This window comes from Condylostylus longicornis, unplaced genomic scaffold, assembly GCF_029603195.1.
Source record: "Condylostylus longicornis isolate FDR11 unplaced genomic scaffold, ASM2960319v2 ptg000064l, whole genome shotgun sequence".
Lineage (NCBI taxonomy): Eukaryota > Metazoa > Arthropoda > Insecta > Diptera > Dolichopodidae > Condylostylus > Condylostylus longicornis.
In genome coordinates this window covers 501,353-518,027 of record NW_026578032.1, presented here as the reverse complement: position 1 = coordinate 518,027, position 16,675 = coordinate 501,353, and the positions used below count along the sequence as shown (strand labels likewise).

Sequence of the window (16,675 nt, the reverse complement as noted above, 5' to 3'; positions counted from 1 at the left end):
ATGTTTTTTTATTGTAAATAATAGGCGACAGTTGTGCTTCCAAGTTTCAATTTATACCTCTTGCCATAAAGGTTTACACTTATTATCTTTTTTTCTTTTAATTACACTTATATTGTATTATGTTTTCCATTTATTTCTAAATTAAAAATATTTCGTTTTTTTCCTTTGTTTTTGAAATTTTTTTTACAAAATTTCAGAGCATCCACATATATCAATTTTCATTTTCTTTTTTTAATATTCTTTAAGAATTTGATTATACAAAACTCATTTTATTATTAGAATGAATTTCTCTCTGGTGCAAATTTCTTTTGATTATATTTAAACAGTTTTTTTTTTTAAGTTTTTTTTTTTAAATCTTAAATTCAACTTAATTAATACCAAATTTTTATATTTAATAGTAGTTCAAATATGATACTTTAATAAAAAATTTTTGTTTTATAAGGAATTAAATTATAATTGAATAAAGATTAACTTAATTGAATAAGTAACTAAGTTGATTTTTCAAAATAATCTAAATATTTTAATAGAAAAATTAATTGAAATACGATTTATTTGATAAGAAAATAATTAGAAAATTTATCATAGCACAAAAAACTTTACAAAATTGTATTTTATGTATTCGTTTGCATTAAAAATTTTTACAAAAAAATATAAGAATTTGCACAAATTGTTTAAATCTTAGTTATAGTGCATTTTTATAGACAATTTTAAAATGAAAAGTAAGTATTTATTTTTTTTTAAATACAAAAATTTTATACATTTGATACTTAAAACTGTTGTACTAGGCCGACATTTCGATATTCAAGTTCAATTGAAAATAAAAATTAGAAAAATATTAATAATCCTTTTAGTGGTACGAAAAATACCAATATTTTTCTTAATTTTTAATATTTTTAAAACTGAGGTTTCAATTGAAAAAGAAAAAGCAAAAAAGAAACAAAAAAAAAATATTTTAATTTAAACAATTTTCTTGTTAAATAATAAGTAACACTAATAAATTTGATTCTTAGTTTCATTTGGTGCATTAATATAAGGCTCTTAATTAAATTATTTTAAAAACAGAGAATTATAACAATATTAAAACAAATATTATGCAAATACATAATTTTTAAATTTTTGATTTTTTTTGATTTTCTTTATGATTAAATTTTTGTTTTGATTTTATTTTATTATAAATTTTTTAATTATAGAGTTTCATACAACACTTTTTCAATATTTTCATATTACTTTTGAATAAATTTCAAATGTGTATAGTAATAAATTTTAATAGCAGAATTTGTTTATAAATACATTAAAATTTGTTTGTTTCAGAGTTGCAAAATGAGATTCCAAGAAGAAGTTTAATATTAATTTAATTGGAGTTTAAAATTAAAATTTCAAACAATTTTTGTCTTATTAAATAACTAATAGATAAAATTCTATAAATGATATTTTCATGTTATTAAGAACTAAAACTTTGTAAAAAAATACATAAAGTCTTGAATAAATATAAAATATAAATTCAATATAAAGGAAAATATCAACTTCGAAGCAAAACATATAATTTGTTTTACAAAAAATTTTTTAATAAAAAAATATGTATTTTACGATTTTTTTCTCAATTTGCAACTTTCTTCGGATTTAAGGAAATCGGTTTTGATCTTGATCTTAAATATTCAAATAATTTTTTACTATTCGACAATTAAATTTTGTTTTGTAGGATTTTTAATAAAAATTCTTAATTTGTTTTTTATTTTAAATATTTTTTTTAAATGTTATTGACGTTGCAGTTTATGTATAATTTGAACTCTAAACATAACCATAAATATCTATAATTGCTGGCTATTTTCGATAAATTTTATTTTGTTATAATGTAAATTGCCAGTCATTTTTTTTTTTAATTTTTTGGAAAAAAATTCGAAGGTAAATATTACGTTTACCAACGATAACTACCAAGAATTTTTTTTCACATATTTCTCCTATATTCAGTAATATTTATATATTAATATATATATATATATATATATATTTAAAGTAATTATTATTTTTTTTATAAATACAATTATTATATAAATATATATATAAGTAATTATTATTATATTATTATGTATTAAACATATTTATACTTATTCATTTAAATATATACATATTATGCTTAAAAGATGCGTGTATATTTATTTTATTATTGTACATTATTTAATGTATAAATTTTTTTTTGTTAATTTTATGTATTAAAAACATGTATTATACAAAATTAGAAAAGAAAATTACATCTTAAAATAAACATAATTATAAATAACAAGAAATAAAAAAAAAAAAATTAATAATTTTTGCGAATTAAAATATTAAATTTTGTTGTTTTATTATTTTCCAATTTTTAAAATTATTTTGATGTTTTTTTTTTGTTTTTATTTTTACTTGTATTTTACAACATACTTTAATTATATTACTAGTTATTATTTTTTAAATATTGAACCACTAAAACGAGTTTTTGTAGTAAAAACTTATCTCGATATAAAATTATATATAATAATTATAGGTTAGATCTAGATCTAAATATCTACAAAACACAAACATTCTAATATATTTTACATGTATACATAATTGTATATCAATATATGTATATATATTTTAATATATATACACATAAATATTTTTATAATCAACACAAAATAAATATGTATAACTTATTCAACTTATTCATAAATTTTTTTTTAAATTAAAAAAAAAAAACTAAAGATTCCTTTTTTTCTTCTCAATTACTTTAATAAACTCCTATCTTTATTATTTTATATCTTTATGTGTTTTGATTTTTATATTAGAAATTTTTTTTTTCTATAATTAGTTTCTACAATTAATTTATGTCATACATTATTATTTTTAATCATAACATAATAATTTAATATTACAATTTTGTTATAAAAATTCATTTGCCTAAAATTTCAGATTTTTAATAAAAAAAATATGTAATTAGTTAAATGAACAATATACAATTTAATTTTGAAATCAACATTTTCATAAAATTTAAAAATGATAGAATTATTGAATTGAATATTTTTATTTTTGGTGCAAATAAATGAATGAATTTATAAGAAATGAAACAATAAAATTTGTGTAGTATAAAATTTTAAATTATGTTTTAACATCATTTATAAAATATAATTTCTAAATGCACCCATAAATATTTATTTAAAATAATATTTATTTTTTTAATTATAAAAATAAAAGGTATTCCAACTAAATGAAAATAATCTATAATCTAATTTAATCAGCAATTGAAATTATATTATTGAATAGGTCAAAACTTAGTGTAAGAATTACATTTTAATTAGAGGCAAAATTGTTTTAACAATGTCATACATTATTATTAACAGATATTAATATAATTAATATCTTGTTTTTACTAACAAAATAAATAAAAAACATAAAATTATAAAAAAAATATTACAGAAATTAGTGTAAAATAAACACGAAATGTTTTCAAATACAAAAAATTTTAAATTTTAAATTCATTAACCAATCTTATAATTGAAAAAGAAATTCTTTTGATTGCATGTTGCATTGCGAGTTTTCAATTTATTGTAATCGCATACTTCCGCCACATTTATTTATGCTAAATTTTGTAATATTATTTTACGGTTATAATTTTTCATTTGCATAATAAATTTTAAACATTGCCAGGTCTAGGTTAAACATTGCCAGCTATTAATTTTTTAGGCTGATTTATTTTTGGCTTTGACGAAAGTAGGAAAACTATTCTTAAATCGCAATTATAATTATGTTATGACATAAAAAGATAGTAGACACTTGAATTTTTCCTTTTTCTTTCCTTTTTTTTTTTTTGAATTCAATTTTGTAATTTATAACTTTGCTTTCTTTATTTAAATTTTGTTTTAGTACGCTTGGTGTAAATATTTTTTGTTTTCTATGATTTTTTCATATTTTTTTTTTATTTTTCTTTTTTTTTATTATTATTATTTTTAATTATTAATTATTATTTTATGATTGATTATCGACAGTTTTAACAGTAACCAAAGTTCGTTAGTTGATTATTTTGTTTTCAATTGTTTTTATATTTGTTTGTTTTCCTAATTTTTTTTTTTTACTTGTTTTTCATTTTTTTTTTTATTAATTAATTAATTAATCCTTAAGTTTCAATAATTAACTTCTCTTTTGATGTTGATGTTTCCTGTGTTGAATTATCGTTAGAAACATCTTTAGCGGGGGTAGATGATACACTGGAATTTTGGGCGGGTAATTCAATGATTTCATTATCCAGATTAGTGCAAGAATTGTTAACGCTACAATAGAGTTCACCGTCCTAAAATGTATGATGATAAAATGAAAACGATACAAAAAAAAACAAAAAATGATTATATATTAGTTATAATAGAAAAATATTTTTAGAAAAAGTAAATTTTTAAAAGAAATTAATTATAAAATATTTTGTATAAAGTGTGATTTTGGTGCATTAAGAAAAAATATAATAACTTCAAAAAATATATTTTTATTTTTTTTATTTTTTTTATTCAATTTCAATTTGTATATCTAGAATATAATTCGTGCTTTAAAAAAATAAATTCTTAAAGCGTGCATTCACGGCAGAAAATAAATATTGAGCTAAAGTAAGAATGAAAAAAAAAAAGGAAATTAAATAAAAGAATAAAGAACAGAAGGTAGAAAAAGGAAAACAACTTTTAAACCACACATATTATAATATTTTTATACACGGACATAATAAAATAGTTGTAGATAATATAACATTTTAATTTTTAATAGAAAATCATTTGATTAAATTGCAATCATATCCGCCCCATTACGTACGTTTAAATTGTAAACACATATTTAAAGTGTTTCGGCTCAGAATTAACTCTCCGCTGATAGAGAATTAAATTTTTTTTAATGAATAACATAAAAAAACAACACATAATGTACAGTATGGTATGTTACAAAAAATTTTCATAAAAACTATTGAGAAGAGATTTAAAAAAATGTATTTGTATGACTTTAGTTTGAATTTGTGTGATTTTGGAAGTGACATGTGTACAGTCGGTTGTATTTAATATATAAATATTATTGTGTACTCGGTACGTAATGGCTGCGGTAACAAATAAATATATAATTATTAACAAAAAAAACTTTTAATAAGTTTTTAATTATTTTTGTTTTTTTTTTCTAAAAATCATTAACCTTTTTTTAAAATTTTTTTATTTCAACTTTTATTTTCCATAACATAAACTTTTTATCAATTAATTTATATTGTATATTAATAAATTTCTTTGACTTTTGCATTTTATTTAAAAAATTGATTAATACTTCCACATTCTCTAGTCTTCTAGTAATTAAAGAAGAAAAATTTTACGAAATTTAAATGATGTAAAGAAATCTGACAATATTATATTATTGAATATTTTATTAATCATGGTATTTATTTAATTATTTATTTATGTAATAATTGTAAAAAAAAAAATTTAAAATTAATAATTTACACAAAAAATTTATTTCACCAAGATTACTTTTATCTGGAATTTCTTTTTTGAGAATATTTTCATAAATTTAAAAATTATTGAATATTTGGAAAAAAGAAAAAAACAACGAAAATTATTTACTTATGATTATGCAATAAAAAATGAATTTATATAATTTTTTGAATAATGAAATGAAAATGTTTCAAGAACTTAGAGTTTATTGTGTTAATTTTTTTCTTATTTATTCGAATAATACAATATAAACTGTTAAATAATAATGTTTGGATTGTGTGCTTAGTGTTTATTTTTCGGGTTCTGGGTACAAAACATCTACGTATTGTCCTTTTTTCTTATAACATTGAAAAAGAAATGTGCTATCTTTCAAATTTTTCAAACCTCAAAAACATAATTATTTGTTCTTAAAGAATTTTATAGTTGAATTGCTAATTTTAATAATTTGTTATAAGGAGTAATTTTGCTATAACATCTTATTTAAGTTATGTTCTATATGAAACGATATATACGATTCTGAAATTGTAATTTCTTTTTTAAAATTTTTATATAAACAATTTATAATATCAACTATTTCCATGCTATACTCATATACTTTAAATATAATTGTTCGATACAAGAATATTAATTGTGTCAGAACTGATTTTCTGACAAATTCATAAAGGTATAATCTTAAAAAACTACAATGTTGTTAAACTATTTTTATGTTCTATTTTAATTATAATTCGAATTCGAACTGATTACATAACATTATTAAAAATATCTTAAAAACAATATAAAAATTTCATTATTTCGTTTTTTCGATATTCAATCGAATACCAATTTAGAATTAAGGAAACACTCTATGATTTTATATTTTTTTTTCTATTTGCAAACTATATGAATTCAGAAAATGTAATGTAGTAAAGAGATGGGTAAGAAAATTTAATATGAATAATACATTAATGATGCTATTTTAAGACTAAAGTCTTAAAAATATAAATTTCATATTAAATATTTTATTAAACAATTAAATTAATTATATAATAATATTCTAAGAATAGTGAAATTAGATCTATGTATCAGTAATTATAATTCTAATTTTTCGCTTATATCTAACATTAAGAAATTAATAAATAATTTATTAAAAATTTATGAAAAAATTTATAAAAATTTTCATATCTTTTCACATAAAATTAAACTTAATTTGATATAAATTTAAAATAAAGCAATTTGAATTATTTTTAAAAATAGCTAAAAACCAATTGAAATTAATTGTAACAAAACAGACTATCAAAAATGTGTAAATAAATAAATAAAAAAATAATTACAATAAATTTTTTTTTATTAAAATTCGAATTATAAAAAGAAACTAGATTAATAAACTAAACTAATAAAATAAATGTGTAAATTAATTTTAAAATTTTGTTTTGTTTTTGTGTAATTTTAGGCATTAAAATTTATTCAAAATATTTTTGTATTAAATTTTTGTGCTATATTATTTAAAAGGGAACTAAAAAGAAGGTTTATACTCCATTTTCATTTATAAATTTTTTTCAATAGTTTTGTCAAATTTTTTAAATATTAAATTATATAGGATTTTTACTACAAAGAAAAGAGAAAAAATATATGTTAATTTTTTTTTTTTTTTTTGTAATATAATTTTTTTAAATTCGTTTTAATTTTTACTACAATTTGCCAAAAGCTTAAAATATTTTGTTTTGAAAAAAGATAAATAGAGAGTTATGAATATTTTGTGATCTTAAAAAAAATAGTTTAATACTTTTTGTGTGATTTTATGTTTCTAATGTTGAAAAATTTAAAGAAAAATAATATTATTTATATAATTTCATTTAAATAGCAAAATCTAGTGTGTACATAAAATAATACAAAATTATATAATAATAATATAAAAGAAGCTGAAATGACGAAGAAATTATGAAAAATTAAATAATTTTTAAAAGCAATTTATCAGAATTAAAATTTAATTTCAATTTTATTTAAATTTTATTGACAAGTTCAGGACTTCTTCTTGTTTCGTTACGTTGAAAAAGTGTTTGATTTTACATTGTAAAGTTTAATTTATTTTTTTTAATTGTGTAAAGAAAAAATGGATTTTTATTTTTACAACAAAAAGAAAATTAAAAATTAGTTGCGGGGTCTAAAGAAGAAGGTATTTTAACTCCACATAAAAAAGAACATAACTCTTATATTGATTGACTTTAATATTAATAATTTATAATCCTGAATGAGTCAATTTATACTGTTACTTTTGTGAAAATATATTATTATGTATAATAAATTTATTAATGACAAAACATATAATAAATTATTTAAGTAAAATAAATCTTATTTTTTTTTATCAAAAATTATTTTAATATTTTATATTTTAAAATAATCAAGAAAGGATCTATACGAGAGAAATTTATGAATTTAAAAGCTGTCATCATTAAAAAAAAGGGTTATTGTAAAACAGAATTTTGTAAATTTTTCAAGTAATTTACAAAAAAAAAAGCCATTTAGCTACATATGTAAATAATACTTAAGTATTACTACTTTAATTAGAGTATTTAATACATTGCTTTAAAATATACAAGATATAAAACTTACTCATACGAGTATAGTTATAACTTTTAAAAATTTTGAATTACTAAATTATTGAAAATTTATTAATTATATCAATAAGTCCAATAATCTACGAAATATATGACAATGTTTACAAATTTATTCTTATCTATTATTTTGTACTTAAAGAGTATTCAAATAAAATTTTAATGTTTTTAATTTACATTATAATTTTTGAGAATATTATAGAATAAATTATATGAATAGAATTGTGCATATCAAATATGATACAGTATGAAATATAAAAAGTTTTTTAAATTGTATTTATGATTTATAATAATTGAATATTACAATTTTAATAGTTTACAATTTTTAATATGCAAATATTGAAAAAAAAAGTGTTATATCTTTGTTCAAATTTTTAAAGTAAAAAACAATATTCTATTTTCAATTTGTACAGTGTATATAAAAAAAAAAAAAACAAAAATTTCAATTTTAAAATTAATTTGTACCTATTTTACTGTATCCAACTTTTAAAATTATAAATTTCTAAAAATTTTTTCATATTTAATATAATAAAAAAACAAAATAAATAATTTCTTTTTGAAGTAATCATGGTGTAATAATTTAATGTAAATAGGATCATAATAATTAATAGAAAATTAACGAAATATAAGAAATATTTCTTCTTTTAAATTATTATATTTCAAAGAAATTTTTGTAAATTTTTTTATTTTATAATTTTATATATTTAATTTTTTAATTACATTTTTTTTTATAAAACTTTTTTAATATTTTAATAATGAATTAATTATTTTTTAGAATTTTTTGTATTTAAAAAGAAATTTTATAATTTTAAATTATTTTTAAAAAGTAAATATAGTAATTTTTAAGAACAATTTAAATTTGTAAACATTTAAATACATTATTTAAATAAAAATTTAGTTAGTATAATAAAACGATAAAGAAGGAAAGGAACTTTTAAAAATTATGAATTTTTTTTTGTTTTTCGAATTTTTTATTCTAAAAAAAAATTCAAAATAAAACAAAAGAATATTTTTTATTTACTAAAACATTTGATATTATTATTTTGCATTTTAAATATGATTGGTTTGATTACTAAACTCTACAAAAAGACGAATATTAAATAATTTCCTCCCTACCCCAAAAAAAATATAATTAAAAAGAAAAAAAATTAATATTAATAGAATTCTACTTTAATATAGGAAAAGGTATGAAAATAAAATATATATTTAAAAACCTATCTAATATATATATATATATATATATATGGAATGTAATGAAAATTTAATTAAAAAAATTGAAAAATTTCCGAATTTAATATGATTATAATTGGAATTTTTGTTTCTTTAATTTTGAAAATTTCAAAAAAAAAAAAACAGCAAACAGAATAGAGTTACTAAAATTCATTTTTTGTTTTGTTTTTTTTTTTTTATCAACAATATTAACTACTTACATTTCCCCCTCTTAAAAAAATATATTTATCAAAGAATTATTTATATAATTAAATTGTATATATTATATAATATTTTTATTTTTAATTATTACAAAAGGAATTAGAAATATTGAAAATAATTTCTAAAATAGAAATTTTTTTTTCTACAACTTAAGAAAACTTCATTTTTTTCGGCAATTATCTTTTACGATTTAAATTGAAAAAATAAAAACCAATAGAAATAAACATAAAAATATTAAATGCATTTTACGAATAAATAAAATACATAAATATAACACTTAAATTAATTAAATTTAATTGAAAAAAAATCTTTTTGAATTTCTTTCTTATAAGACAACATAGTAATTGAATATTATTATAGTATAAAATATATATATATATCACAAAAATAACAAATATATTATATATATATATATCTATACAAAATTAAATGTAGTAAATATAATAATAAATTTATATAAATTTAAATATTATATTTAAATATAATATTTTTGTATACATATAATATAATTATGCAACAGAAACAATAATTATTTTTTTGTTGTGATAAAATGAAGAACAAAAATTAAATAATGAATAATATAAAAAAAAAAAAACACTAAAAATCATAAAATAATACAAGGTGTACAAAAAAAACATACGATATCGGATGATATTTATATATATATATAAACAAAAAACAATAAATTAATGTATATAATTCATATATAAATTAATTAAAAATAAATAAAGGAAAAACTAATTCGAAAATAAGCACAATTCTGCGCTAAAGCATTTATATTTTTTAATTGTAAAACAAAAAAATTAAAATGTGTGTATTAAAAGTGTAAGTTTTACCGATGTACACAAAACGAAGAATTGCTCACCAGTTGGGCACAATGTGGAACCTGAAAATTCACATATTGGATTTTACATTTATGCATTTTTTTTTTTTTTTTTTTTTTTTTAATATTTTTATATAGAATTATTATAAAAAAAAAATAATTTTATTTATCAAAAAAATTTTCTATGTATATATTTTGTTTATTAAAATTTGATAATTATTAAGATTGTGAATTTTATTTTTTCAAAGTAAATAAAAAAAAAAGTTTTGATATTGTTTCTTAAATACACCATGTATTGTATTTTTTCTTTTAATTTTTCCAAATTCACAGAATTGAGAATTATTTTTCAAAATATAAATATATTTTATTATTGAATAATAATATTATTGAATAAAATAAAGTCACTTTAAAAAAATTTAATGCAGGAAATTTCTAAAAGTAGATAAAAAGGTTAAGAGAATATAGATAAAAATAAATTTCTGCAAATTAATAATTATTTGATATTCCATTGATTTTAAATATTTTTCCATTCCTCATTTATATTGATTTACGGTTGTAGGATAATAATTAGATCCCCTTTATAGTAAATCACTTAAAGTATGAATTGTATAAAATTATAAATTTTTATTTGAAAATTTGAAAATTTAATAAGAAAAAATCAATTTGTTTTTCAGAATTTATCAAAAAGTTAATTAGAGATTTAAAAATCAATTCATTTCTTAATTTATATTTAAATAAAAAAAGGTTTGGAAATTTTTATGACGTAAGACATTTGGATTTTATGCAGAACAATTATATACAAAAAAAAAAAACATTTTTTTTATTATTTTTTCAAAATTAAACTTATAACGAATCATTTATTTATTTTATTTTTTTTAAAATTAAATTTACTTGATCTTAATATAAAAATTTTTGCAAATATTCCTTGAATATAGCAGCATCATACAACAAAATGCTAGGATAAAAATCTTATAAAAACATTTAACGAAAAAGCAGAAATTTGTTTTCGAATGAAAACCAAAGAAGAAAAAAAAAACAAATAAATCAATTAAAAAAATTAAAATTTACAGAAAGAATAAAATATTATAAAAAAAAAAATTATGTTTTTAGATTAGTTTTCAAATCAATATTTCTTTTTTTCATTAAATGAATTCGACCATCGATCGTCCTTTAACTAATTATACTTATATTTAATAAAGAAAAAAAAAAATAATTCAGAAGATACAACATTATTAAGGTATCATTGAAAAGTAAAGAGATTTTTCCATGCAAGGATTTATTGTTATTTTTGAAATGAAGGATATCGAATCTTTTATTTACTCATGCACTTTTTTCAAATGCAGATGGATCAATATAATCAAGCTTTCGTTTTCAATTGAAAAAAATTGTTTTAAATGTATGTATTTGAATGTTTGTTTTTTTTTTTTTAAAGAAACGATTACATATTACATAGCATTAAATAAAAATTAGCGATACAATTAAAATAAATATTAAACAGAATTACTATTTATATACACTATCTTAAGCTTTGTCTGATCTAATGTATATATTTCAACAAATTTTAAGAGAATAATTTCTCTTCGCATTTTTTATATTATTATAACTATATTTCGAGAATGCAGCAACTACGAATTTAAAAAAAAAAAAAAAAAAACAATTTTAAATTAAATTTTTTTATTTAAAATTTCTTTTTAGTAGCAATAACACTAAAAGTATTTGAATGAAATGAAAGTTGTATTTTTATTATGCAAAAAAAAAAAAAAACGGGAAAAGAAAAACAAATTTAATTAAAATATTTGAAAATTTTCCCTGACATCTAAAAAACCTTTTTAATTCCCCCTAAAGATTTATTATTTAATGATTATTTCAAATTTTTAACCAATATTCTAAAATTCAAATTTAAACTTTCATATAATTAATTAAAGAAATTATGAACCTAGATGTTCTTATAATTTTACAAGAAGCAAAACTATAATATTATTTATGTAATTTAAATATTTACTTTATTTCAGTAAGCAAAGTAAATATCTCACAATTTTTGTCCAAATATATGTTTTAATAAAAATGTTTGAATTTTGTTGTAAAATTTCAATAAATTGAATACGAATATGTGATAAAAAATATATGAATTGGGACAAGGCCTCTATTCAAAACTACATAACCTATAATACGACGAATCAAGTTTATTTTTAAAAAAGATAAAATAAAATGAAATATTTTTTTAACTTTATACAAAATTGTCCATCCCTTTTCTTGTTCTTTAAAACAAAAGATTGGATAAGCAAAAGATTAATAAAATGAGATAACATAAATGCTATTAATTATTAACTGAACGGAACAAAGATTATATGTATTAGAGACTATAAAAATTTTAAAACCTAATAAAATTATTTCTTAAAAATATCCCATTAAAAATAAATATGAAGACCATAATTTAAAATTTTATATAATTATTTAGATTTTCTTGTTATACTCTACCTATATTAATTAAATTATATATAAAAATTTTCAATTTAAAATCTTTAAAATTTATTTAATTTTTAACTTCTAATTCTAAGCAAGTTTCCTAATCAAAATATTTCTAGTACACTTTCGATAGAAATTTTAATTCTCAATCAAGTATTGAAACATTTTCTTTAATTATGTTGATGGTTACATAATAGTTAATATGTTTCAAATGTATATTTTAACGTAGCATTTTAAAATAGTTGTTATAAATAAAAAAAAAATATTATTATTTACTTAAATTTTTGAAAAACATGATTTCCATTAATTTTCTACAATTATAATATAAGCTTTAAATGTATATTATAATTATATTAGAAATAAGACTATTATATTTATAGAATTCGAATTGTAATAATGCAAAATAATAAACTTATGCTAAAAAATCATAATAATACGCTCTTTTTAATATTAACTAATCTAACACGTTTTGCTTTAGATTTATATTAAAAAATATGTACGCATATTTTTAATTATTTTTTTTTTTTGCTTATTATATACAGAATTAACATATTAAGTTATTTTTCACAATTAAATAATCCTTAGTCTAAATTTCATTTTAATACTGCTACTTACTTTACAGTCACACGTAGTGCACTGGGTGGACGGATCATTAAATATGTGTCCAGAAGGAAATTGATGTCCTTTATACGTGCACAAATTCGATGTGATGTTACTCGTTTGCTTTAAGTTATTACAAGGATCATCGGGGCATCGCTGGCAGCAATCACCTTGTTTCAACGGCAGGGGATTGTCACAGGACAAAGGGGGACATTCAAGTTGCCAACAATCAAATTCACCGAACTTAAAAGAAAAATATAAAATATTATGATTAATTTAATTTAAGAATTTGTACAAGTACATATTATACTCGTAATATTAAATAATAATTCCTGAAGTGTTGAACGTCATTTTTATACATTAGTTTTAATTTAATAATAAAAGTATTTTTTTGGTACATACGAGTATAACTTTTATTTTTTACTTACCAAACATTCACAAGTTTGACATTGATAGATCCATTTTTCGCCACTTCTGAAAACCACATTTTTCAATTCCTGATGTTGACAAGTCGCGTTTGTACTGCACTGGGGACAACACAATGTTTTCTCAGGAGTTGATTCCCAAGCAGAGCAATTACATTTAATTTCTTCACATGTAATAACTCCATTGTCGCAAGTGCAATTTGTACAAGGATCATTTCTAGGAAACACACTAGCACCATTTTCAATTTCAGTATCTTCGAATATACAACCTAAAACATGAAAGAAATAAAAATATTTTTAACAATATTTAATAAATAATTTTCATTCGACAGTGGAACTATTTACAAGTTATTGCATCAAAAAAAATTAATAAAAGTAAAATATTTTTATTAAACAAATAATATTTACTTAATTTGCATTCATTGTTTTCTAAGCCTAATGGACATTCACATCTGTAATGACCATCAGTATTAATGCATTTAGCTGTTGGATGACATGTACTTTTGTCAGTTAAACATTCATCAATATCAATACATTCAGGCCCTAATGAATGATAACCAGGTTTACATTTACAAAAGTACCAACCCGGCATATTGACACATTCTGACGAATTTTTACAACTATGTTGACCCGTATCACATTCATCTAAATCCTGCTCACATGATTCACCAATAAAACCTAACCAACAAGAGCATTCGTTTGGTTTGTAACATTGACCACCATGTAAGCATGTCTGATTGCATACAGCTAAAAAAATCTAATTTATATATTTGTATATAATCAATTTAAAATTTTAATGAAGAACATACGTTCACAATGATATCCATCACCAATATAACCTGGTTTACATTCACATTTATATGAACCTTGTGTATTAATGCAATTGGCATTCTCATGACAATTATGTAAATTTGATAAACATTCGTTGATTTCAACACAAGTAAGTGATGTTTCTCTTGTAAAACCAGGTAAACATTCACATTTATATGATCCTTGAGTATTAACGCAATATGTATTGGAATGGCAGTGATTACCATTAAGGCCACCTTTTTCGGCACATTCATCGATATCTGTAAATTAAATAAAATGAAAATCATCAATTTTACTACTTCAATAATTAAAATAATAAAATCTTGAAGGAATATAGAAAGACTTAGATAATAAATACCCAAAAACCGGTTATATACATAATGAAATTATGGACATAAACATTTACTAATTTTAAAATTATTATTCGACATACATATTTCTGTTTTAGTTGTTATCATTAAATTATTCGAACTTTGAATTCAATTGAGTTTTTTAGTTTGCAGTGTTTTTAAGTTTGAAACAATATTTATCATTTTTTAATTAGTTTTGAATAATAGCTAGATAGTCATTTATTTTAACCGAAAAAAAATTGTTAATTTTAAGCTAATTTCCAATTTTTATTACAATTTCTTTAATTTTAGATTACTTGTCAAAAAAAAAAAATTTTTTTGTAATATCCGACTCGACATCTATTATTGGTATTTTTAAAACTGGAATGTAAAAATCGATATTTACAAAATATCTGAAACAAAAAAATTTAAAATGCAGAAAATTTTAGGTAATAAAAATAGCAATTAAACAAAATACATAGCTCTGTAAAACTTTTATCGGAATTTATAGCATTAAAAAAAGAAAGAATGAAATTAAATAAGCAAATATTAAGTGATTCAAATTTCAATAAAGTTTTTCGATGTGAATCATCGAATTCATAAAAAATAAAAATTACTCGGCAAACTAAAAATAAAAAATAATTAAAAATCAAAACCGGAAAATAAATGTTAAACCTTACCCGAACACTGGAACCCATTTCCTTCAAAACCCTGGTGACATATACATGTATATTTTGTATATAAATTAACACACGTAGCATTGGCATGACATGCATGTCCTTTTGAACAAAAATCGTCGCCTTTTATTAGCAAAAGCATTTTGCATTTTTTTTTTGTTTTTTTTAGTAAGTTTATTCGGAAATTTTTACATAAAATAGTTTTAAATTAATTGTTAGTAATTAATCCGTTAGGAGAAGATAGAAAGAGACATGAAAATAGAAATTTTTATATAAAAAATGTATTTTAGTGTGAGTTTTTCAATAAAAAATTCAATAAAAACCAAAACAATACAAAAAGAATATACAGAAAACATTTGCAAAACCAAAAAAGAACATTTTGTGTTTTCAGTAGAAACGAGTTTTGAATGCAAAAACACTTAATACTAAAATAAGTTCTAACATAAAATTTAATTCAAAGCAAAAATGAAAACTAAATCTATATGTAAGAATCTACATTACAAATTGAGCAAAAAGAAATTTTATACAACTTTAAGGCAAAAATAACTTCAAGCTAAAATATAAAAAAAAAATAAGTATTTTATTTAATTTACCTTTACAAACTTTACAACATTCGCTTTTAGCTTCTATTAAACCTTTAGATAAACAATTAACCTCAGGACAATCAATTACAGCACAGGCCATAAATCCATCACTGCACGTGCAATTACGGCATCCTTCAATATAGTATTCGTTATGTTCAAAATATCGTCCTTTTAAATAACAATTTTCTAAAAAAAAAAGAAATTTGTAAATATAATAAAAATTAATTAAAATTAACAAAATAGAATTACTTAGACATTTTTTGCAACATGATCCTTCTTCTAATACTGGATAACTACAAGGAGTTGGCTCACATTTCTGTTTATCACATATTACCATGCCTTGCTCACATTTACACACATCGCAACCATTATTCCATGTCATTCCATCTTCTCTAATTGTTCCATTTATATTACAAGATATCTTACATTCACATTCTTGAAGTCGAGATATTTGAGTTTCTGCAGCATGCAGCTACAATT

General features: G+C 19.1%; 1 protein-coding gene across 8 annotated transcripts in view; it reads right to left on the bottom strand.

The window, feature by feature from the left end:
- Nucleotides 1–3,068: 3,068 nt before the first annotated feature.
- Nucleotides 3,069–16,675, bottom strand: part of LOC129612221 (protein kinase C-binding protein NELL1-like) — a 30,626-nt gene continuing 17,019 nt past the window's right edge. For 5 of the 8 annotated variants that reach the window (XM_055525753.1, XM_055525754.1, XM_055525748.1 and 2 more), the window contains 9 exons: nucleotides 16,445–16,667; nucleotides 16,205–16,381; nucleotides 15,615–15,734; nucleotides 14,605–14,865; nucleotides 14,204–14,542; nucleotides 13,799–14,064; nucleotides 13,386–13,613; nucleotides 10,318–10,367; nucleotides 3,069–4,300 (listed from right to left, as the gene is read on the bottom strand). In XM_055525753.1, the coding sequence (XP_055381728.1) occupies nucleotides 4,141–4,300; nucleotides 10,318–10,367; nucleotides 13,386–13,613; nucleotides 13,799–14,064; nucleotides 14,204–14,542; nucleotides 14,605–14,865; nucleotides 15,615–15,734; nucleotides 16,205–16,381; nucleotides 16,445–16,667 (1,824 nt within the window). In that variant the 3' untranslated portion in view covers nucleotides 3,069–4,140. The remainder of the gene's footprint in view (nucleotides 4,301–10,317; nucleotides 10,368–13,385; nucleotides 13,614–13,798; nucleotides 14,065–14,203; nucleotides 14,543–14,604; nucleotides 14,866–15,614; nucleotides 15,735–16,204; nucleotides 16,382–16,444; nucleotides 16,668–16,675) is intronic. The other 3 variants (XM_055525751.1, XM_055525755.1, XM_055525752.1) reach the window with 3 other exon arrangements.